Source organism: Papio anubis, chromosome 1, assembly GCF_008728515.1.
Source record: "Papio anubis isolate 15944 chromosome 1, Panubis1.0, whole genome shotgun sequence".
Taxonomy (NCBI): Eukaryota; Metazoa; Chordata; class Mammalia; order Primates; family Cercopithecidae; genus Papio; species Papio anubis.
In genome coordinates, this window is record NC_044976.1 from 25,303,446 (window position 1) to 25,321,622 (window position 18,177).

At 52.1% G+C, this 18,177-nt stretch overlaps 2 protein-coding genes across 3 annotated transcripts; one reads left to right on the forward strand and one right to left on the reverse strand.

The window, feature by feature from the left end:
* Window positions 1–341: 341 nt before the first annotated feature.
* On the reverse strand, window positions 342–1,434 carry LOC101024016 (oligosaccharyltransferase complex subunit OSTC). The gene has a single exon (XM_009202755.4). The coding sequence runs from the start codon at window positions 1,344–1,346 to the stop codon at window positions 957–959; it is 390 nt and encodes a 129-aa protein (XP_009201019.2). The 5' UTR covers window positions 1,347–1,434; the 3' UTR covers window positions 342–956.
* An 8,398-nt stretch (window positions 1,435–9,832) lies between these two features.
* On the forward strand, window positions 9,833–17,189 carry TRNP1 (TMF1 regulated nuclear protein 1). Of its 2 annotated transcripts, none has more exons than XM_009202780.3 (2): window positions 9,833–11,024; window positions 16,388–17,189. In XM_009202780.3, exon 1 carries the CDS (start codon window positions 9,980–9,982, stop codon window positions 10,862–10,864), a length of 885 nt encoding a protein of 294 aa, XP_009201044.3. In that variant the 5' UTR covers window positions 9,833–9,979; the 3' UTR covers window positions 10,865–11,024; window positions 16,388–17,189. The 2 variants fall into 2 exon arrangements, with proteins under 2 accessions (XP_009201044.3, XP_003891454.4); XM_003891405.4 differs by having other exon boundaries at window positions 9,833–11,006.
* Window positions 17,190–18,177: the final 988 nt, after the last annotated feature.

Here is an 18,177-nt window from a genome sequence, read left to right on the forward strand (position 1 = left end):
CTTTTAGTAGAGATAGGGTTTCACCATGTTGGTCAGGTTAGTCTCGAACTCCTGACCTCGTGATCTGTCCGCCTCGGCCTCCCAAAGTGCTGGTATTACAGGTGTGAGCCACTGCACCCGGTGGAAATATTTCTTTAAGCCCTAATTGATATAAAAGCTTTTTGTTTGTTTGTTTGTTTGAGACAGTGTCTCACTCTGTCACCCAGGCTGGAGTGCAGTGGTGCGATCTCAGCTCACTGCAACCTCCACCTCCCGAGTTCAAGTGATTCTCCTGCCTCAGCCTCCCAAGTAGCTGGGATTACAGGTGTGCACCCTTGCACCCAGCTTTTTTTTTTTTTTCAATTAGAAAAAGTATTTATTTCTGCTCCTTTCATACATTTTATTGTTCAGGAAACAGTCTTACATACATATCTGAAATAATCTACCATCATGCACTCTAGTTAAAGCGAAACACCACACATAAAGCTGATCAGCTGTCCGGAGTTCTCAGCTTATGTAATCTTACTTCTTGATTTTATGTTAATTTCTGAAAATCAGAAATGTCATCTCTAAAAAATGTGAAGGGGGTTGTAAAAAATAATCACTTTACTTGATATTATAGTTGAGATATGGAGTATATTTTCTTTAAGAAATGAAAAACTAATTAGAAAATGCCACTCACCATCGTTGGTACAGCAGTAGGTCAGCAGGAAAAAAAATACTGTGATAAACTTGTCTCTTCAATACCAAGAAGAAATTCTGGTCCAAGCTTCAATACGCTTCCTGTTTTTTCACTAGATATTTCTTTTACTGCTGCTTTTCATTCTTTTCCACATTTCATATTAGAGGATTAGTATAGCCTTTAAAACTTCATTGTCAGGAGAAACCCAGTATCCACTGATTTCTTCTCAAAGGCACTCTAACCCATCAGATAGCTTGCAAGTTTCATTCTCATAAATACTCTAGCCATGAAAAACTCAATAGGACACAGATGAAACCAATGAATAGAAGAAGAAATCTATTGAGTGTAGGATATTTGGGGCATTCGATTGGTCCAGGATTATGAAACCTAAACCTCCCATTGTAAACAGGAAGCTGGATGCAAGTCCTTCCATAATATATTGTCCATTTACTCTGTAGGCAAAGAAAGCTACTGGCCTCTGATGCCCACGTTCATCAGTCATAGAGCCAACGCTTGGAGGTTCAACAATAACATCATAAATGATTCCTCCGGTGATGAGGAAGTAAGACACCACCACCAGAGCATACACAGTCATGGCCGACGGCACGTGCAGCCAGGGTGGCTTCTTCAGCTTCAGGTTAGGACATTCGAGCACTAAGAACAGGACATGATACAAAATCTCCATGGCAAAAGCTCTTTATTTTATTTATTTATTTATTTTATTATTATTATTGTTATTGAGACGGAGTTTTGCTCTGTCATCCAGGCTAGAGTGCTGTGGTGCAATCTCAGCTCTCTGCAACCTCCGTCTCCCAGGTTCAAGAGCTTCTTCTGTCTCAGCCCCCCAGGTAGCTGGGACTACAGGCATGTGCCACCATGCCCAGCAAATTTTTTCTATTTTTAATAGAGACAGGGTTTCACCACGTTGACCAGGCTGATCTTGAACTCCTGATCTCAGGTGATCCACCTGCCTTGGCCTCCCAAAGTGCTGGGATTACAGGCGCGAGCCACCATGCCCGACCCATATAAAATCTCTTGATATAACAATGGAGAGAAAGGAGTGAGGAGGAGGAGAAGAATGAGGAAGCATTGAATCAGGTGTTCACTGGCAGGCAGGAACACTGACAGGTGTGTAGGGCAATCAGAGACCTTGCCGGCAGGGCAGGGGAGTCTGTTAAAGAAAGGGGAGGTGGAGGCTGGGGCCTGACTGGGTTATTTTCAGAGCTGCTATTTTTGTCTGCATCTGCTAAATTATTAAACTGAGATCACTTCCTAGAGGGTGCCAGGCCAGGTTGCCAGGGAGAGGCTGAAAGGGAAAGGTTGGATCTCTTAGCAGAGGCCTCAGATATTCTAGGCTGGGATGGAAATAGGCTCCTCAGGCCTTGACCCCTTCCCCACCCCACTCTCAGCTGATGGAGGGGATTGGGGATCCTGCTTGGGGCCATAGCCATAGTCACTGTCCCCTCCACAAGGCTGTCTCTGCTGGCTGTTGTCCTGGAGTCAATAGATACATACTGAACCAGACTCTAGAACCTGGTCCCATCGCAGCTGCCTCTTCTCTTTCAGGGTCTTGAACTCAAGCCACAGGTTTTGAGTCAGATAGATACAACCAGATATGACCATAGATATGTGAGATCTTGGGCATATCCTTGCATGTATCAATGTCCTTGTCTATGCCATAGATATTAGCCGTTCCACTTCTCAGATGAAAACCCTGAAATTCAGAGAACAAAGGTGCCTTTCTCAGGGTTGCATAGCTAGAAAAGGACTGAACTATGATTCAGACATAAGTGTTTCTGATTTCAGGCTCTTTTCCTCTATTCTTTTTTTTTTTTTAATTTTTTTTAATTTTTTTGAGATGGAGTTTCGCTCTTGCTGCCCAGGCCGGAGTGCAATGATATGATCTTGGCTCACTGCAGCCTCCGCCTCCTGAGTTCAAGCAATTCTCCTGCCTCAGCCTCCCAAGTAGTTGAGATTACAGGCGTGCGCCACCACACCTGGCTAATTTTGTATTTTTAGTAGAGATGGGGTTTCACCATGTTGGTCAGGCTGGTCTTGACCTCCTGACCTCAAGTGATCCTGTAATCCCAGCACTTTGGGAGGTCGAGGCGGGTGGATCACCTGAGGTCAGGAGTTCGAGACCAGCCTGACCAACGTGGTGAAACCCTGTCTCTACTAAGAATACAAAAATTAGCCAGGCATGGTGGCGGGCACCTGTAATCCCAGCTACTTGGGAGGCTGAGGCAGGAGAATCAGTTGTGAAGGGGTGGCCTGCCCCTCCACACCTGTGGGCGTTTCTCGTTAGGTGGAACGAGAGACTTGAGAAAAGAAATGAGACACAGAGACAAAGTATAGAGAAAGAAAAAGTGGGCCTGGGGGACCGGCGCTCAGCATACAGAGGACCCACGCTGGCACTGGTCTCTGAGTTCCCTCAGTTTTTATTGATAATTATCTTTACCATCTTAGAAAAAGGGAAGTGACAGGATAATAGGATCATCGTAGGGAGAAGGTCAGCAGTAAGACATATGAATAAAGATCTCTGTGACATGAATAAGTTTAAGGAAAAGTGCTGTGCCTTGATATGCATATGCAAACATCTTCATAAACGTTTTTAGTGCATAAAGAGCAGCATTGCACTAGCAAGTCCCGCCTTTCGCCCTAAGGCGGTTTTCTCCTTTCTCAGTAAACAGAACATACAATCGGGTTTTACACCGAGATGTTCCATTGCCCAGGGACGGCAGGAGACAGATGCTTTTGTCTATCTCAACTGCCAACAACCGCCAAGAGGCCTTCTTTCCTCTTGTACTGGTCCTCCTTAGCACAGACCCTTCACGGGTGTCAGGCTAGGGGACAATCAGGTCTTTCCCATCCCACGAGGCCATATTTCAGACTATCACATGGGGAGAAACCTTGGACAACACCTAGCTTTCTTAGGCAGAGGTCCCTGCGACCTTTGGCAGTGTACGTGTCCCTGGGTACTTGAGATTAAGAGAATGGTGATGACTTTTAACCAGCAAGCTGCCTTCAGGCACTGGTTTAACAAAGCACACCCTGCACAGCCCAAAATCCTTTAAACCTTGAGTCACCACAGCACATGTCTCTTGCAAGGACAAGGTTGAGGGTAGGATCACAGATTAACAGCATCTCAAATACAGAACAAAATGGAGTCTCTTACGTCTACTTCTTTCTATATAGACACAGTAACAGGCTGATCTCTCTTTCTTTTCCCCACAGGTTGAACCTGGGAGGCGGAGGTTGCAGTGAGTTGGGATCGTACCATTGCACTCCAGCCTGGGTGACAGAGTGAGACTACCTCTCAAAAAAAAAAAAAAGAAAAGAAAAAAGAAATAAAGAGAGAAAGACAGGGTCTTACTCTGTCTCCCAGGCCAGAGTGAGTGCTGTGGTGCAGAGGTTGCTCACTGCAGCCTCAAACTCCTGGGTTCAAGGGGTCCTCCCACCTCAGCTTCCCATGTAGCTACAGGCGTGCACCACCAAATCTGGCTAATTTTTAAAATTTTTCATACAGACAGAGAGTCTTGCTGTGTTGCCCAGGCTGCTCTCAAACTCCTGGCCTGAAGCGATCCTCCCATCTTGGCCTCCCAAAGTACTAGGATTATAGGCATGAGCCACTGTGCTTGGCCTATTCTTTTTTTTTTTTTTTTTTTTTTTGAGATCGGGTCTTGCTCTGTTACCCAGGCTGGAGTACAGTAGCAAGAGACAGGTCACTGCAGCCTCGACTTCCTGGACTCAAGTGATCCTCCCACCTCAGCCTCCTGAAGAGCTGGGACTACAGGCATGCACCACCATGCCCAGGTAATTTATTTTTATTTTTCTTAGAGATGAGGTCTCACCATATTGCCCAGGCTGGTCTTGAACTCCCAAGTGCTCAAGTGATCCTCCTGCCTCAGTCTCCCAAAGTGCTGGGATTACAGGCATAAGCCACCTTGCCTGACATCCTATTCTTTTTTAGTATTTTAGAATTTTATTTGTTTTTCAGATTTTCTACAAAAGGAATGTACTTTATAACTTTTATAAAGATCAGAAAAATACAACAATCATTGTAGTTTAAAGATGGATTTCCTCATTCCAGATGTTGTGTTTGCTGGGCTGGATATGCACTAATAGGTGGTGGACTGTGGCTCCTGTCCACTCTGAGAGTGTGGTGCTCAAGCCAGTTAAGAAAGTTGACAAGAAGCTGGGTGCGGTGGCTCATGCCTGTAATCCCAGCACTTTCCGAGGCCAAGGTGTGTGGATTGCTGGAGGCTGGGAGTTCTAGACCAGCCTGACCAACCTGGAGAAACCCCGTCTCTACTAAAAATACAAAATTAGCCAGGCATGGTGGCTCGTGCTTGTAATCCCAGCTACTCGGGAGGCTGAGGCAGGAGAATCGTTTCAATCTGGGAGGCGGAGGTTGTAATGAGCCGAGATGGCACCATTACACTCTAGTCTGGGCAACAAGAGCGAGACTCCATCTCAGAAAATAAATAAATAAATAAAATAAAAAAGAATAAATGAATGAATGGAGAAGGGGACTTCTCCATTCTCAGCAAGCTCTACCCTTGTGTGTTATTTCTCTTTCCTTTCTTTCTTTTTTTTGAGACGGAGTCTCACTCTGTTGCCCAGACTGGAGTGCAGTGGTGCAATCTCAGCTCATTGCAACCTCTCCCTCCCGGGCGCAAGCAATTCTCTGTCTCAGCCTCCCAAGTAGCTGGGATTACAGGCACCTACCACCATGCCCAGCTAACTTTTTTGTATTTTTAGTACAGACGGGGTTTCACCATCTTGGCCAGGCCGGTCGTGGACTCTTAACCCCGTGATCCACCCATCTCTGCCTCCCAAGGTGCTGGAAATACAAAGGTGAGCCACTGCACCCGTCCTACCCTTGCTCTGTGCCCAAACTGGAGTGCAGTGGTGTGATCTCGGCTCACTGCAACCTCCGCCTCCTAGGTTCAAGTGATTCTGCTTCAGCTTCCCGAGTAGCTGGAATCATAGGCATGCACCACCACGCCTGGTTAATTTTTCTATTTTTAGTGGAAATGGGGTTTTGCCATGTTGTTCAGGCTGGTCTTGAATTCCTGACATCAGGTGATCAGCCTGCCTCGGCCTCCCAAAGAGCTAGGATTAGAGGTGTGAGCCACTGTGCCCGGCTGTGTTATTTTTCTTTTCTTTTCTTTCTTCTTCTTCTTTTTTTTTTGAGACGGTGTCTCGCTCCTGTTGCCCAGGCTGGAGTGCAATAGAACAATCTCGGCTCACTGCAACCTCCACCTCCCGGGTTCAAGCGATTCTCCTGCCTCAGCCTCCTGAGTAGCTGGGATTACAGCTGTGCACTATCAAGCAATTCTCCTGCCTCAGCCTCCTGAGTAGCTGGGATTATAGCTGTGCACTACCCCGCCCAGCTAATTTTTTTTTTTTTTTTTTTTTTGAGACGGAGTCTGGCTCTGTTGCCCGGGCTGGAGTGCAGTGGCCGGATCTCAGCTCACTGCAAGCTCCGCCCCCCGGGTTTACGCCATTCTCTTGCCTCAGCCTCCCGAGTAGCTGGGACTACAGGCGCCCGCCACCTCGCCCGGCTAGTTTTTTGTATTTTTTAGTAGAGACGGGGTTTCACCGTGTTCGCCAGGATGGTCTCGATCTCCTGACCTCGTGATCCGCCCGTCTCGGCCTCCCAAAGTGCTGGGATTACAGTGCAGTGGCATGATCTCAGCTCACTGCAACCTCCGCCTCCCGGGTTCAAGTGATTCTCCTGCCTCAGCCTCCCGAGAAGCTGGGACTACAGGTGCGCACCACCACGCCCAGCTAATTTTTTGTATTTTTAGTAGAGACGGGGTTTCACCATGTTGGCCAGGATGGTCTCGATCTCTTGACCTCATGATCCACCCGCCTCAGTCTCTCAAAGTGCTGGTATTACAGGCGTGAGCCACCGTGCCCGGCTAGATTTTTGTATTTTTAGTAGAGATGGGGTTTCACTATGTTGGCCAGGCTGGTCTTGAACTCCTGACCTCAGGTGATCCATCTGCCTTGGCCTCCCAAAGTGTTGGGATTACAGGCGTGAGCCACTGTGCACGGCCTACATTTTTATTTTTTTTCTTTTTTTTTGAGACAGAGTCTCGCTCTGTCGCCCAGGCTGGAGTGCAGTGGCCGGATCTCAGCTCACTGCAAGCTCCGCCTCCCGGGTTTATACCATTCTCCTGCCTCAGCCTCCCGAGTAGCTGGGACTACAAGCACCCGCCACCTCGCCCGGCTAGTTTTTTGTATTTTTTTAGTAGAGAATGGGGTTTCACCGGGTTAGCCAGGATGGTCTCGATCTCCTGACCTTGTGATCCACCCGCCTCGGCCTCCCAAAGTGCTGGTATTACAGGCTTGAGCCACCGTGCCTGGCCCAGCCTACATTTTTCAATTCAGACAAATGTTTATTGAGTGCCTTATGGGGCCAGGCACTCTACTTGACTTCAGGGGATTCTAGTGATAAGCAAAACCAGTCAAGGGGAGAGACTATTAATAATTAACAATAAACAAATACATATATATGACTCATGGGAAATACCCAGAGGATAGCGGAAGGGAGCATTGTCGGAGAACAGGGAGGTAAAGAGTGACCATGGAGTGGGTCATATCTGTGTTTGAATCCTTGCTTGGCCATTTACCTGCTGTGTGACCTTGGACAAGCCTCTTCACTTCTCTGGGCTTTGGTTTCTCATCAGGAAGAGAAGGCTATCAATCTCCCTTTCTTAGGGATGATATCACGAGACAGAGAACATTCATTCCTCCAATAAATATATATTGTGCATCTTCTCCCACTCAGACAAATTACTTGCCCAAGGTCACCCAGATGGGCAGTGTGTGTGGGTTTTGAACCCAGGTCTGACTGGTTCTCTGGATCTGGCCAGTGGTAGGGGGTGGGGATAAGTCCTAGTCTTCTTCCCCTGAATCAGTCCTTCAGGAGTTGGGAGCAGTGATCTGCCTCATGAAGGCAAAACACCTGTCTATTTCCCCACCACCATGGCAATGAGGGGCTTCTGCCCTGAGAAAGACCTATGGTTGCATGACACAAAAGAGACTGTTCAAAGGGACGTCATCATTCAGCAGGGCAAGGCTCCTTGCTGGGGGCAACCTGGTAGCTCCTGAGCCTCCCTCATCTTCACTGAGTCCCTCCAACTCTCTGAGTTCCCATGCCCCTCACTGAACCTCCCTTCCCCCATGGCGATCCTCCGCCAGCACCTTTGCACACACTCAGCCCCTTCCCTGCACTGAGCCCCAGCAGTCACTGAACAGCTCTTCTTCCCCTCTGACTAAGCCATCCTCCCAAACCCTCCCCTTCCCCTCACTGAGTCTCCACCACCCCTGGTCACTGGGCACCCGGCCTCTGACCTCCTACCTCCCCAATCCCTCCACCCTTCCTTTTCGCTGAGCCTGGCGCCTCTCACCCACCCGCCTTCCTCTCCCAGCCGCTTCTGAGCTGCCTCTTTGGAGCCCAACTGTCTCGCCCACGAGTCCCCATCACTCAGTCTCACTCAGTCTAAGACACCTGAAAGCACTTAGAGAACATGTGTTCGTGGGGGGAGGATGAGGCTCTGTCATCATCCTGCACATCATGCAAGCATGCCATCTGCCTCCTCTTCAGGCTGCAGCAGTCACACTGGCCACATTTTCCGCAGGTCCTCCTGAGCCCAGGGTCTGCTGCAGTCCTACCCAATCGGGTTCAGGGCTGGTTTCTGTACCCCCGGCCCTTGCCCCCACCCACCACAGAGACCTCCCATCTCTGATGGCACCTTCAAGTAGATGGAAACTGAGGCAGGCCCATGATGTCTGGGCCAGTGTTTGGTATGACAGCTTTATTTCTGTTGGGGGAAAAGTGAGCAGGGCTCCATTCTATCATTTGTCAGGGCCAGATGAGAAGCGTCAGATAAAGTCCCACATAAGGAACGTCCCTCCACCAAGAGGAGTAGACCCAGGTATCTGAGCCCCCAGAGGGCATGAATGGCTGAGCTGGTGCATTTCTGTCCAGATTCAAGAATCTGGATTCAGCCACAAGTCGGCAATATGACATTGGGCAAAGCACTACTGCCCTTCAGGGTCTCAGTTTATCCTTCTTTATTTTTTGAGATTGAGTCTTACTCTGTCGCTCAGGCTGGAGTGCAGTGGCACAATCTCTGCTCACTGCAACCTCTGCCTCCCGAATTCAAGCGATTCTCCTCCCTCAGCCTGCTGAGTAGCTGGAACTACAGGGGTGCGCCACCACACCTAGCTAATTTTTTTGTATTTTCAGTAGAGACAGGGGTTTCACTATGTTGGCCAGGCTGATCTAGAACTCCTGACCATAGGTGATCCACCCACCTCGGCCTCCCAAAGTGCTGGGATTACAGGCGTGAGCCACCGCACCTGGCCAGTCAGTTCCCCGCCCCCGGCCTTTTTTTTTTTTTTTTTTTTTTTTTGAGACGGAGTCTTGCTCTGTTGCCCAGGCTGGAGCCCAATGGCACGATCTTGGCTCACTGCAACCTCCGCCTCCCGGGTTCAAGCGATTCTCCTGCCTCAGCCTACCGAGTAGTTAGGATTACAGGCGCCCACCACCACGACCGGCTAATTTTTTCGTATTTTTAGTAGAGATGGTGTTTCGCCACGTTGGTCAGGCTGGTCTTGAACTCCTGACTTCAGGTGATCCGCCCGCCTCGACCTCCCAAAGTGCTGGGATTACAGGAAACTGTAATCTGTTTCCCCCTCTTTAAAAGGTGTAGGAACACCCGCTGGGAGGAGTAAACACGAGCCGGGGCAGGGAAGGAACTCTGCACACCGTGGGGTCTGGGACTCCTCTGTGATGCCACCAAGGTTTGCAGGCTCAGCGGCAGCGCTGAGGTATTTGTTCTGCGAATAAAGGACCCTACCTATGGTGGAATCAGCCCAGCCAGATCTCCGTCCCACCCGGACGGCAGTCGCCCCTCAGCGTTAACCCTTCCGCTGCCCCAGTGAGGTGGGAGAAGGGGGTCCTGGAGAGCCCTGTGGCCCAAGAGAGACCAGGCAGAACTGATTCGGCCAAGGGCAGCATGAGGTGTGGGAGGAGCACTGCACAAGGAGTCAAGCCTCCCGCGTTCTAGCCCAGGCTCTCTTCGCACAGAGGCCTTAGGTAAGACCCTCCCCCGGATGGAGACCGGATTCCATGATTTTCTAAACACCAGCTACCAGAGCTTATGACTCTGAGGGGCCTAACCAGGGAAGATGAGGCTCCCTTTGCACCCAAAATTTGGGGAGAGGCGAAAGAGAACTGGAAGCCCTAGCGGGCAGAATCCGACGAAGGGCAGGACCTGAACGGTTTCAGCAATGTCCTGAATGCGCAGCGGTGGGGACGGATTCAGGGCGTGCCCGTCTCTGATTGGCTGTGCCGTCCGTCGCTCCGCCTCGTATTCTATAAGATGCGCAGGCGGAGGGCGCGGCGCTGGGGGTGAGGGCTGTGGCAGTGTCTCGCTCTTCACGTTCCCGGTGTTCATCCTCCCTGCGCACCTACAGCCGCAGACCGCCGGGGGGCGGGGGATGCCGGGCTGCCGCATCAGCGCCTGCGGCCCGGGGGCCCAGGAAGGGACGGCAGAGCCGGGGTCGCCGCCGCCGCCCCGGGAGCCCATGCCGTTCTCTCAGCCCCCGCCCCCAACTCCGACCTTGACCTCTACCCCGACCCCGGGTCAGTCCCCGCCGCTGCCGGACGCAGCCGGGGCTTCGGCAGGCGCGGCCGAAGGCCAGGAGCTGCAGCGCTGGCGCCAGGGCGCTAGCGGGGTCGCGGGGCTCGCCGGCCCCGGAGGGGGCTCTGGCGCGGCGGCGGGGACAGGGGGCCGCGCGCTGGAGCTGGCCGAAGCACGGCGGCGGCTGCTGGAGGTGGAGGGCCGCCGGCGCCTGGTGTCGGAGCTGGAGAGCCGCGTGCTACAGCTGCACCGCGTTTTTTTGGCCGCTGAGCTGCGCCTGGCGCACCGCGCGGAGAGCCTGAGCCGCCTGAGCGGCGGCGTGGCGCAGGCCGAGCTCTACCTGGCGGCTCACGGGTCGCGCCTCAAGAAGGGCCAGCGCCGGGGCCGTCGCGGCCGCCCCCCAGCGCTGCTGGCCTCGGCGCTGGGCCTGGGCGGCTGCGTGCCCTGGGGCGCCGGGCGACTGCGGCGCGGCCACGGCCCCGAGCCCGACTCGCCCTTCCGCCGCAGCCCGCCCCGCGGCCCCGCCTCCCCCCAGCACTGACCTCCACGCCTGGACCCCTGGCCGCCCCGACAAGCTTCGCCGAGGTGCCGACCGACCGACTGATCGCGGACGCCGGCTGCATGGACTACGGATCCGCAGGAAGAGACAGTGGGGGGCCAGGGGCCCAGTAGAGGAGGCTGAGGTGCGGTCTTAGCGGCTGGTGCGTTCGAGGGTCAGGGCGTGTGGGGGGCTGGTCCAGGGCCGCGGAACTCCCTTCCCTGGAGCTTCTGGCGTCTGCTGGGTCCTTAGTAAAGCTGCCACGTTCTGTTCCCGCCTCTCCCCGACCATCTGGGGAGTGAGAGGTGGTAGCACCAAGTCTCCAATTGTAAGAGTTGGACTCTTGACGGGGCTCGATCCCAGGAACGGGTTGGCGGCAAACTTTTACCATTTGGAACCTGCGGCACGGATGCAGCGCCCCCAATCCTCACCCTCACTTGCGTGGCCTTTCCCGGGCCCCTCGGAGCTGTGAGCAGTCTTGCCCTTGAGGATGCTGCTTACTGGCCGCCCAGCTCCATGCCTTCGGGAGGACAGAATGAGTCCCCAGGATGGGGTGGGGGCTGGCACAGGGCTGTACCGCTGAATTCCCCTCTAGGCCTGTTTCACCTGTGGGAAGACGGAATCCCAGAGAGGTTTAGGATTTGTTCTCTTCATACTTACGCCCTTCTTCTAGGATACAGCTTTTCTTACGCCGTCATGCAGGTTCGCTAAAATTATGGCCTGACTCAGATAACCAGGACAGGATGTCTAGCACCTCCTCACCCAGGGACCCTTACATAGCAGAACCTAGAGGCTTAACTCCCAAACTGTCACTAAGATGACTTGGCCCGGGTGGAACCAGGTGATACCCTTTAACAGGCCCCAAGGGGGCGGGTATGGCATCATCTTCCAGAAAGGGGGGCCTTAAAGAGCCAGATCTGAGGTGAGATCTGCTTCTCTTCCTGTCCAAATGCCCTTCGGCCTCCCATTTCTCTGTCCCCACTGTGAATGACCTGGCTACTGTATTGCTGCTCACCAGCTGAGTTAATTTCACTCTCACCTGTCAGTCTGCGAAGTGGATCTCTTCGCCTTCCCAGAGGGGCTATGGTGATGTCAATACAGGGCAGAGGTCCTTCTTCTTCCCCCCTAAATCATGGAAAGATCATTTATTTTTTGTTGTTTGTTTTGAGACAGAGTTTCACCCTTGTTGCCCAGGCTGGAGTGCAACGGTGCGATCTTGGCTCACCGTAACCTCCGCCTCCCGGATTCAAGCGATTCTCCTGCCTCAGCCTCCTGAGTAGCTGGGATTACAGGCATGCATCACCACGCCCAGCTCGTTTTGTATTTTTAGTAGAGACCAGATTTCTCCATGTTGGTCAGGCTGGTCTCAAACTCCCCACCTCCGGTGATCTGCCCGCCTCGTCCTCCCAAAGTGTTGGGATTACAGGCGTGAGCCACCGCACCTGGCCGATAATGTATTATTTTAACTCCCAGCTGGAAACAGGCACTGCTTTTGCTGATAGAGCCATGAACTAATTTAAAGTCCTACTTTTGCAGAGTGAAGAGGGGATTTCTCAAGGTCACATGCCAGTGAGGGAAGAACCAAGGTCCCTGGCCTGTGTGTGCACCTCCCACAGTACCCTGGACAGGGGCTAGGGAGAGTTGTCGTCTGGATCCTGTCTGCTCTGTGGCTTAGAACAACTCTGCCCCCTCTCTGGGCCTCTTTCCTCAGTCCTTCCTTGAGTCAGGGCTTGGGAATGAGGTGAAGAGGGGAGGATGCTTCCTCCCACAGGAATCTGGGAGGGTCAGGTGCAGTGCTCTGACAGCTGAGGCTTGGGGCCCTTACCGGCTCCTCCCTCATCAGCCCTTCTCCCTGGATACCAAACTTTTTGACTGGTTTCTCGGCTAACAGCCAGGCTTTCCTGAATGCTTTCTTAGCTGGGGAAGGGGGGTTCAGGAGGGGGTCTCAGAGCCTCTGACAAAGCTAGGGAACCCCAGGGAAGCAGTGAAGGGGGCAGTGCCATCCTCTGGTCTTTCCAGACAGGGACACCTTCCAAAACCACTTGGGTCATTTGGGGTCTAGAGGCTTAGAGAGGACAGGACTTCTTGGAAGGAGCTCAGCTCAGGTGCTGGGCTGCAGCCAGGACCGTTCGTTTTCTGGGTTGCATGGGAGGGGGCACTTGGTCCAGAGGAGCTTTTAGCTAATGGTGTAAAGTGCTCGGTGCCATCACAGTTTTGACTTTCTCCAGGATTTATTTGTAATCAGCTTGTCCCGATTTGGGGGTGGGGTGGGTGAGTAGAGAATTAGAGATGATACTGGCTAGTGTGTGTGTGTGAGGTGGGGGGTAGTAAATGGAGATTGGTCCTGCTGTCACAGGCAGCTCTGCCCCCTCCCTCCACTTCCAGATGTCCCACTGCTCCTCATCAAGCTTCCTGGCCGCGGCACACACATGCAGACTTGAACCCCAGCTCCTAGTTAGTGCTATGTCCATTACCCCATAGCCAACTAACAAAAGGCACCTTCCTACACCTGCCTGACCCTCCAGGGGTCCCTCTAGAAGCTTACCCATCTGGCTTTATTCAGGCCAGGTGCAGTGGCTCATGCCTATAAGCCCAGCACTTTGGGAGGCCAAGGAGGGCCAATCACTTGAGGTCAGGAGTTCAAGACCAGGCTGGCCAACATAGTGAAACCCCATCTCTACTAAAAATAAGAAAAATTAGCCAGGCGTGGTGGCGGGCGCCTGTAATCCCAGCTACTCGGGAGGCTGAGACAGAATTGCTTGAAACCAGGAGGTGGAGGTTGCAGTGAGCCGAGATCGCACCACCACACTCCAGCCTGGGCAACAGAGCAAGACTGTCTCAAAAAAAAAGAAAGCTCACCCATCTGCCTCCATTTTCTTCTTAATCAGCAAATATTGATAGGGGCTCAGAAAGCAGAGCCAAATCACAGGGTCTCTACTTTTAAGGGCTTATGTCTCCTAGCCTTTTCCAGGCAGGCTTTCCTGGCTGTCACTATCCCAGGGGACCCCTTAGGGGCTGAGCAGTTTGTTGGAGGCCAGCTCTATCCCTGGACAGAAGGCTGACTTTCAGAACACTTTCTTGGTGGCCCTCAGCTCTGGGGACAGGACTGAGTACAGGGATCTTGGGGGACCTGTGCATGGAGGACACTGACGGCCACCAGTGAATGTATATCTCAGCAAAGGGAAATGAGGGGAACAGGAGCCTTTCTTCAGGCTGGTGCTTGGGGCTGGGAGACCAGTTCAAGGTTCTAATCTAGGCACCTGCTCCTCAACTGGATAACCATGTGGGCGGTGCCACCAGAGGGCAGTGTGGGGCTGCTTTCTTGAGAGGAAGGAGGCGTGGCCTGGAGCAGGTTCAGTCCTTTATTGTTCCCGCCCCCAGTCATCCCCTTCCCGGGTAGTCCCGGGGCTTCCTAGACATTGGGCTGTAGGGGTCTGGGAGAACGAGCGGGGTAGTCGCGGTCGGCGCAGCCCTAGAGCGGGAGTGTAGTTCTGGGGATAGCCTGGATGGAGTGGGACTGGAGGCCAGAGCTGTGCCTAGGGGCGGGAACCCTCTTTGAAAGGGGAGCAGAGGAAGTTCCTTTGGCTGGGCTGAACCTGGAACCCCGGGGAGAAGACCCATTAAGAAAGACTTCCAGGAAAGACAGGTAGCCCTTGTTGGGGGTCACTATCAGGATAAAAGACCAGAGTCATTTTGTATTCACAGATTTGTTACACTAATTGATCAGAACCCAGGGTCCCGCTGCCAGTGGCGGCCAGGGTTGCCTCTTAGAGATTAGGCTGGAGCCACAGAACATGGCCGAGGTGCTCCAAGCCTGTAGCCGCTCCCCTTCCCTAAGCCTGTCAGCGGGTTCTTTGAGAACAACTCGGGTGCTCAGGCTTCTCAGAGCTGAAGGAGAGGCCTGCTGTGCAGGAGGAGGTATTTGGGAAAACTTGGAGATCCCCAACCTACTTCTTTCCCCATTGGTCCTTGACTGCACCCTGGCCAGGGGCGATGGGGGAAGGGAACCCTTGGTTCTGGAATAATAACCACCTCCTCTATGCCAGGCCCCTGAGCACTTTACACCCATTAATCTGTTCCGGTCTTCCCAACCACTCTGCAAAGTAAGGGTTATTATTCCCATTTCCACAGGTGAAGAAAGGGGGGGTGGGTGACTTGCCCAAAGACATAGGAGCTGTAAGTGGGGGATCCCTTAAACATTAGGCTATATGGTGATTCATTTATCAGGCTAAAGAGGGGTCCATTTAGGGGGATATCTGGGCTCCCACATTCAAGGCTGTGTATAGTGACCCCTGGTCCTTCGGTCTTGGAAGGGACATGAGATGCTGGAGGGGTGGCAGAAGGTGCCCCTCCCAGAGTCTAGGCACACCCCAACCTGGTTGGGCCTTCGGGGGTGAGTCAGGCTGAGTCAACACACCTGGCTTCTGACGGTGGGCCAAGGATGCTCAGGGCTCAAGCCTCCCAAGGGCTTGCTTTGGAGGGCTGCCTCCTCTCGCTGCAGATCTGGGCTGGAATATTTGGTGTCAAGGCAAGCAGAGAGCCTGGGATGGCAGAGGAGGAGGATGACAAGCTTCATGGTGGGGGCAAAAAGGGCTGCCGGTGGAACAAGACAGACCTGAGATTTAGTCCTGGCCTGGAACTCCTCAGCTGAGGGACCCTGAGCAATGCCTTCCCTTTTCTGAGCCAGTTTCTTCTGATTTTTTGTTTTTGTATTTTTTCTTTTTTTTTTTTTTCCAGATCCAGACCTACAAATGTTTTTGTATTTTTGAGGGGACCTAGGGAGTAGAAAACTTGAGTATTACCTGGGTGCGGTGGCTCATGCCTGTAATCCCAGCACTTTGGGAGGCCGAGGCGGGCAGATCACCTGAGGTCAGGAGATCGAGACCAGCCTGACCAATATGATGAAACCACATCTCTACTAAAAATACAAAAATTAGCCGGGAGTGGTGGCATGCACCTATAATCCCAGCTACTCGGGAGGCTGAGACAGGAGAATCACTTGAACCTGTGAGGCGGAGGTGGGCAACAGGAGCAAAACTTGGTCTCAAAAACAAACAAAAAAAGAAAACTTGAGTATTAAATGAGAAGTCATACTAAGTACCTGGCACATAGTAGAGATCCATAAATGATGGAACCAATTTGCCCAGCCCTGGAGAGGCTGCCAGGACAGATCCCCAGGCAGCGTGGGCCTCTGCTTCTCTAGAGCATCACCATATCAGGAATCCCTGGAATGGGCCCTGGGGAACTCCATAAGGGGAGAAGTGGAGGAGGGGCAGGCTTTTCATCCCAGGAACATTCCATTCTAACTGCTCAGGCTAGGGGATCCCAGCCAAGGACAAAGGCCCAAGGGAGCCTCTGCTTCCCCAGGAGCCCCATTCCATACTATTGCCTCCTGCATCTTCTCTCCACAGTGCCTGCCGCCCCCCCGCCCCACAACTTCAGGCAGATTTCAAGTTGAAGGGTTTGGGTGGGGCTGGGTGGCTGTGGGAAAGAGGCCATTAAAGCTCTTGGAATTATTCTTTCCAGCTCCTTCCAACTCCTCAGAGCCTCCACTCTATGGATCTGGACTCCTGGATTCGGCTTTCTCCCCGGGCACTTTCAGGAAGACGTTGAGAATTGACCTTACACAATCCCAGCGCCCTCCTCACAGGAGCCTTTCACTTCACAGTGGCAAGGGGCTGGTTCTGGGGAACTGGCCGAGGCTCTGAATTCATATACCCCACGTTTGACTTTGGCTTACACGATACAACTGGAGATGTTGCTACAGGTCCCTGAGATGCAATCAGATCAAGCGTAGCAAGCATTGCCAATGGGAAACTCAAAAGAATTTACTTATTTTTCCCTTTCCCCCTACCCCATCCCCGGCCAAGAATTTCTTTTAAAGATACCGTCATCATTCTTAAACAACACTCTTAACCCCCAGCCGGGGTCCTCATTTTAGTAGATGTCATTGCTTCAAGTTTAATGGCACCGGGAGGCCTGTTTGAGGGAAAACATTAGTTTGAAAAATCCCTGTTTCCTTCATCCACTGCCCTTGTTCTCTCCACATGGGAGTATGCCTGTGGCCCCTCAGAAAGTCTGCTAGCTTCTAGGGGTTGGGATGGGGGACACACCTTTTTCTCAGGAAGAGGTGGTGGCGATGTAAAACATCTAAGCAAAGTTTTCAATGGAAAAAAAGGAAGCACATTTAAACATCCTGATAATGGAGGGAAGGGGGCACATTTACACACAGCCCAGAACTTGTAGAATTCTGCGAAGTGAATGTATATTGAATTAGTCTCCTGCCTTATACATTCAGGAAGAATAAATTTCCATAATGTAAGGCAAATGCATGGGGTTCTGAGGTTTACTTTGTAAGTGTCCTTGCTGCCTTTCCTCTGTGTCTATTATGGCTCTTTAAGTTGACAGTTCCTGGAGCAGCTTCTATTTAATTTCGTTCGGCAGTCTGGCCCTGTTGACTGACTTTGATTTGCAGACCAATTCTCCCTTGACCTGACTCACAGCCACCTGCTCTTACCCCCCTCCTCAGGAAGTCTTCCTCATTAAAGGATGTGATGAGGGAGCTCAGGGATGAGAATGCACATGTGAGACTGTGTGACACTGAGGGGGGTTGTGCGAATTGGTGACAACATGGCAGCACGATGGCCTGTGGGGGTTGTGTGACTGTGCTGGTGACCATATGGACCTGTTTGTCAGTCAATGGGTAAGCAGGAGATAGCACATTCAAACTGGGAAGCATTTTAAAAATAGGCTATTCTGGCCTGGCATGGTGGCTCACACCTGTGATCCCAGCACTTTGGGAGGCTGAGGCAGGAGGGTTGTTTGAGCTCAGGAGTTCGAGATCATCCTGGGAGATCCCTTCTCTATAAAAATGAAAAAATCAGCCAGGTGGGGTGGCGGATGCCTGTGGTACCAGCTACTTAGGAGGCTGAGGTGGGAGGATTGCTTGAGCCCAAGAGGTCAAGGCTGCACTGAGCTGTGATCGTACCACTGTGCTCCAGCTTGGGCAACAGAGCAAGACCCTATCTCAAGAAATAAAACGAGACTATTTCCAAAGGCATGGGTTGGGCTTAAGAAACTAACAAGGGGCTGGGTTTGGTGGCTCACACTTGTGATTCCAGCACTTTGTGAGGCTGAGGCGGGCAGATCACCTGAGGTCAGGAGTTTGAGACCAGTGTGGCCAATGTGGCAAAACCCCGTCCTATTAAAAATACAAAAATTAGCCAGGCGTCATTGTGTGCACCTGTAGTCCAAGCTCCTTGGGAGGCTGAGACATGAGAATCGCTTGAACCTGGGAGGCAGAGGTTGCAGTGAGC

Bases quoted from the DNA above. Each gene is read 5' to 3' on its own strand.
- LOC101024016 (XM_009202755.4), bottom strand. From the start codon at position 1,346: ATGGAGATTTTGTATCATGTCCTGTTCTTAGTGCTCGAATGTCCTAAC.
- TRNP1 (XM_009202780.3), top strand. From the start codon at position 9,980: ATGCGCAGCGGTGGGGACGGATTCAGGGCGTGCCCGTCTCTGATTGGC.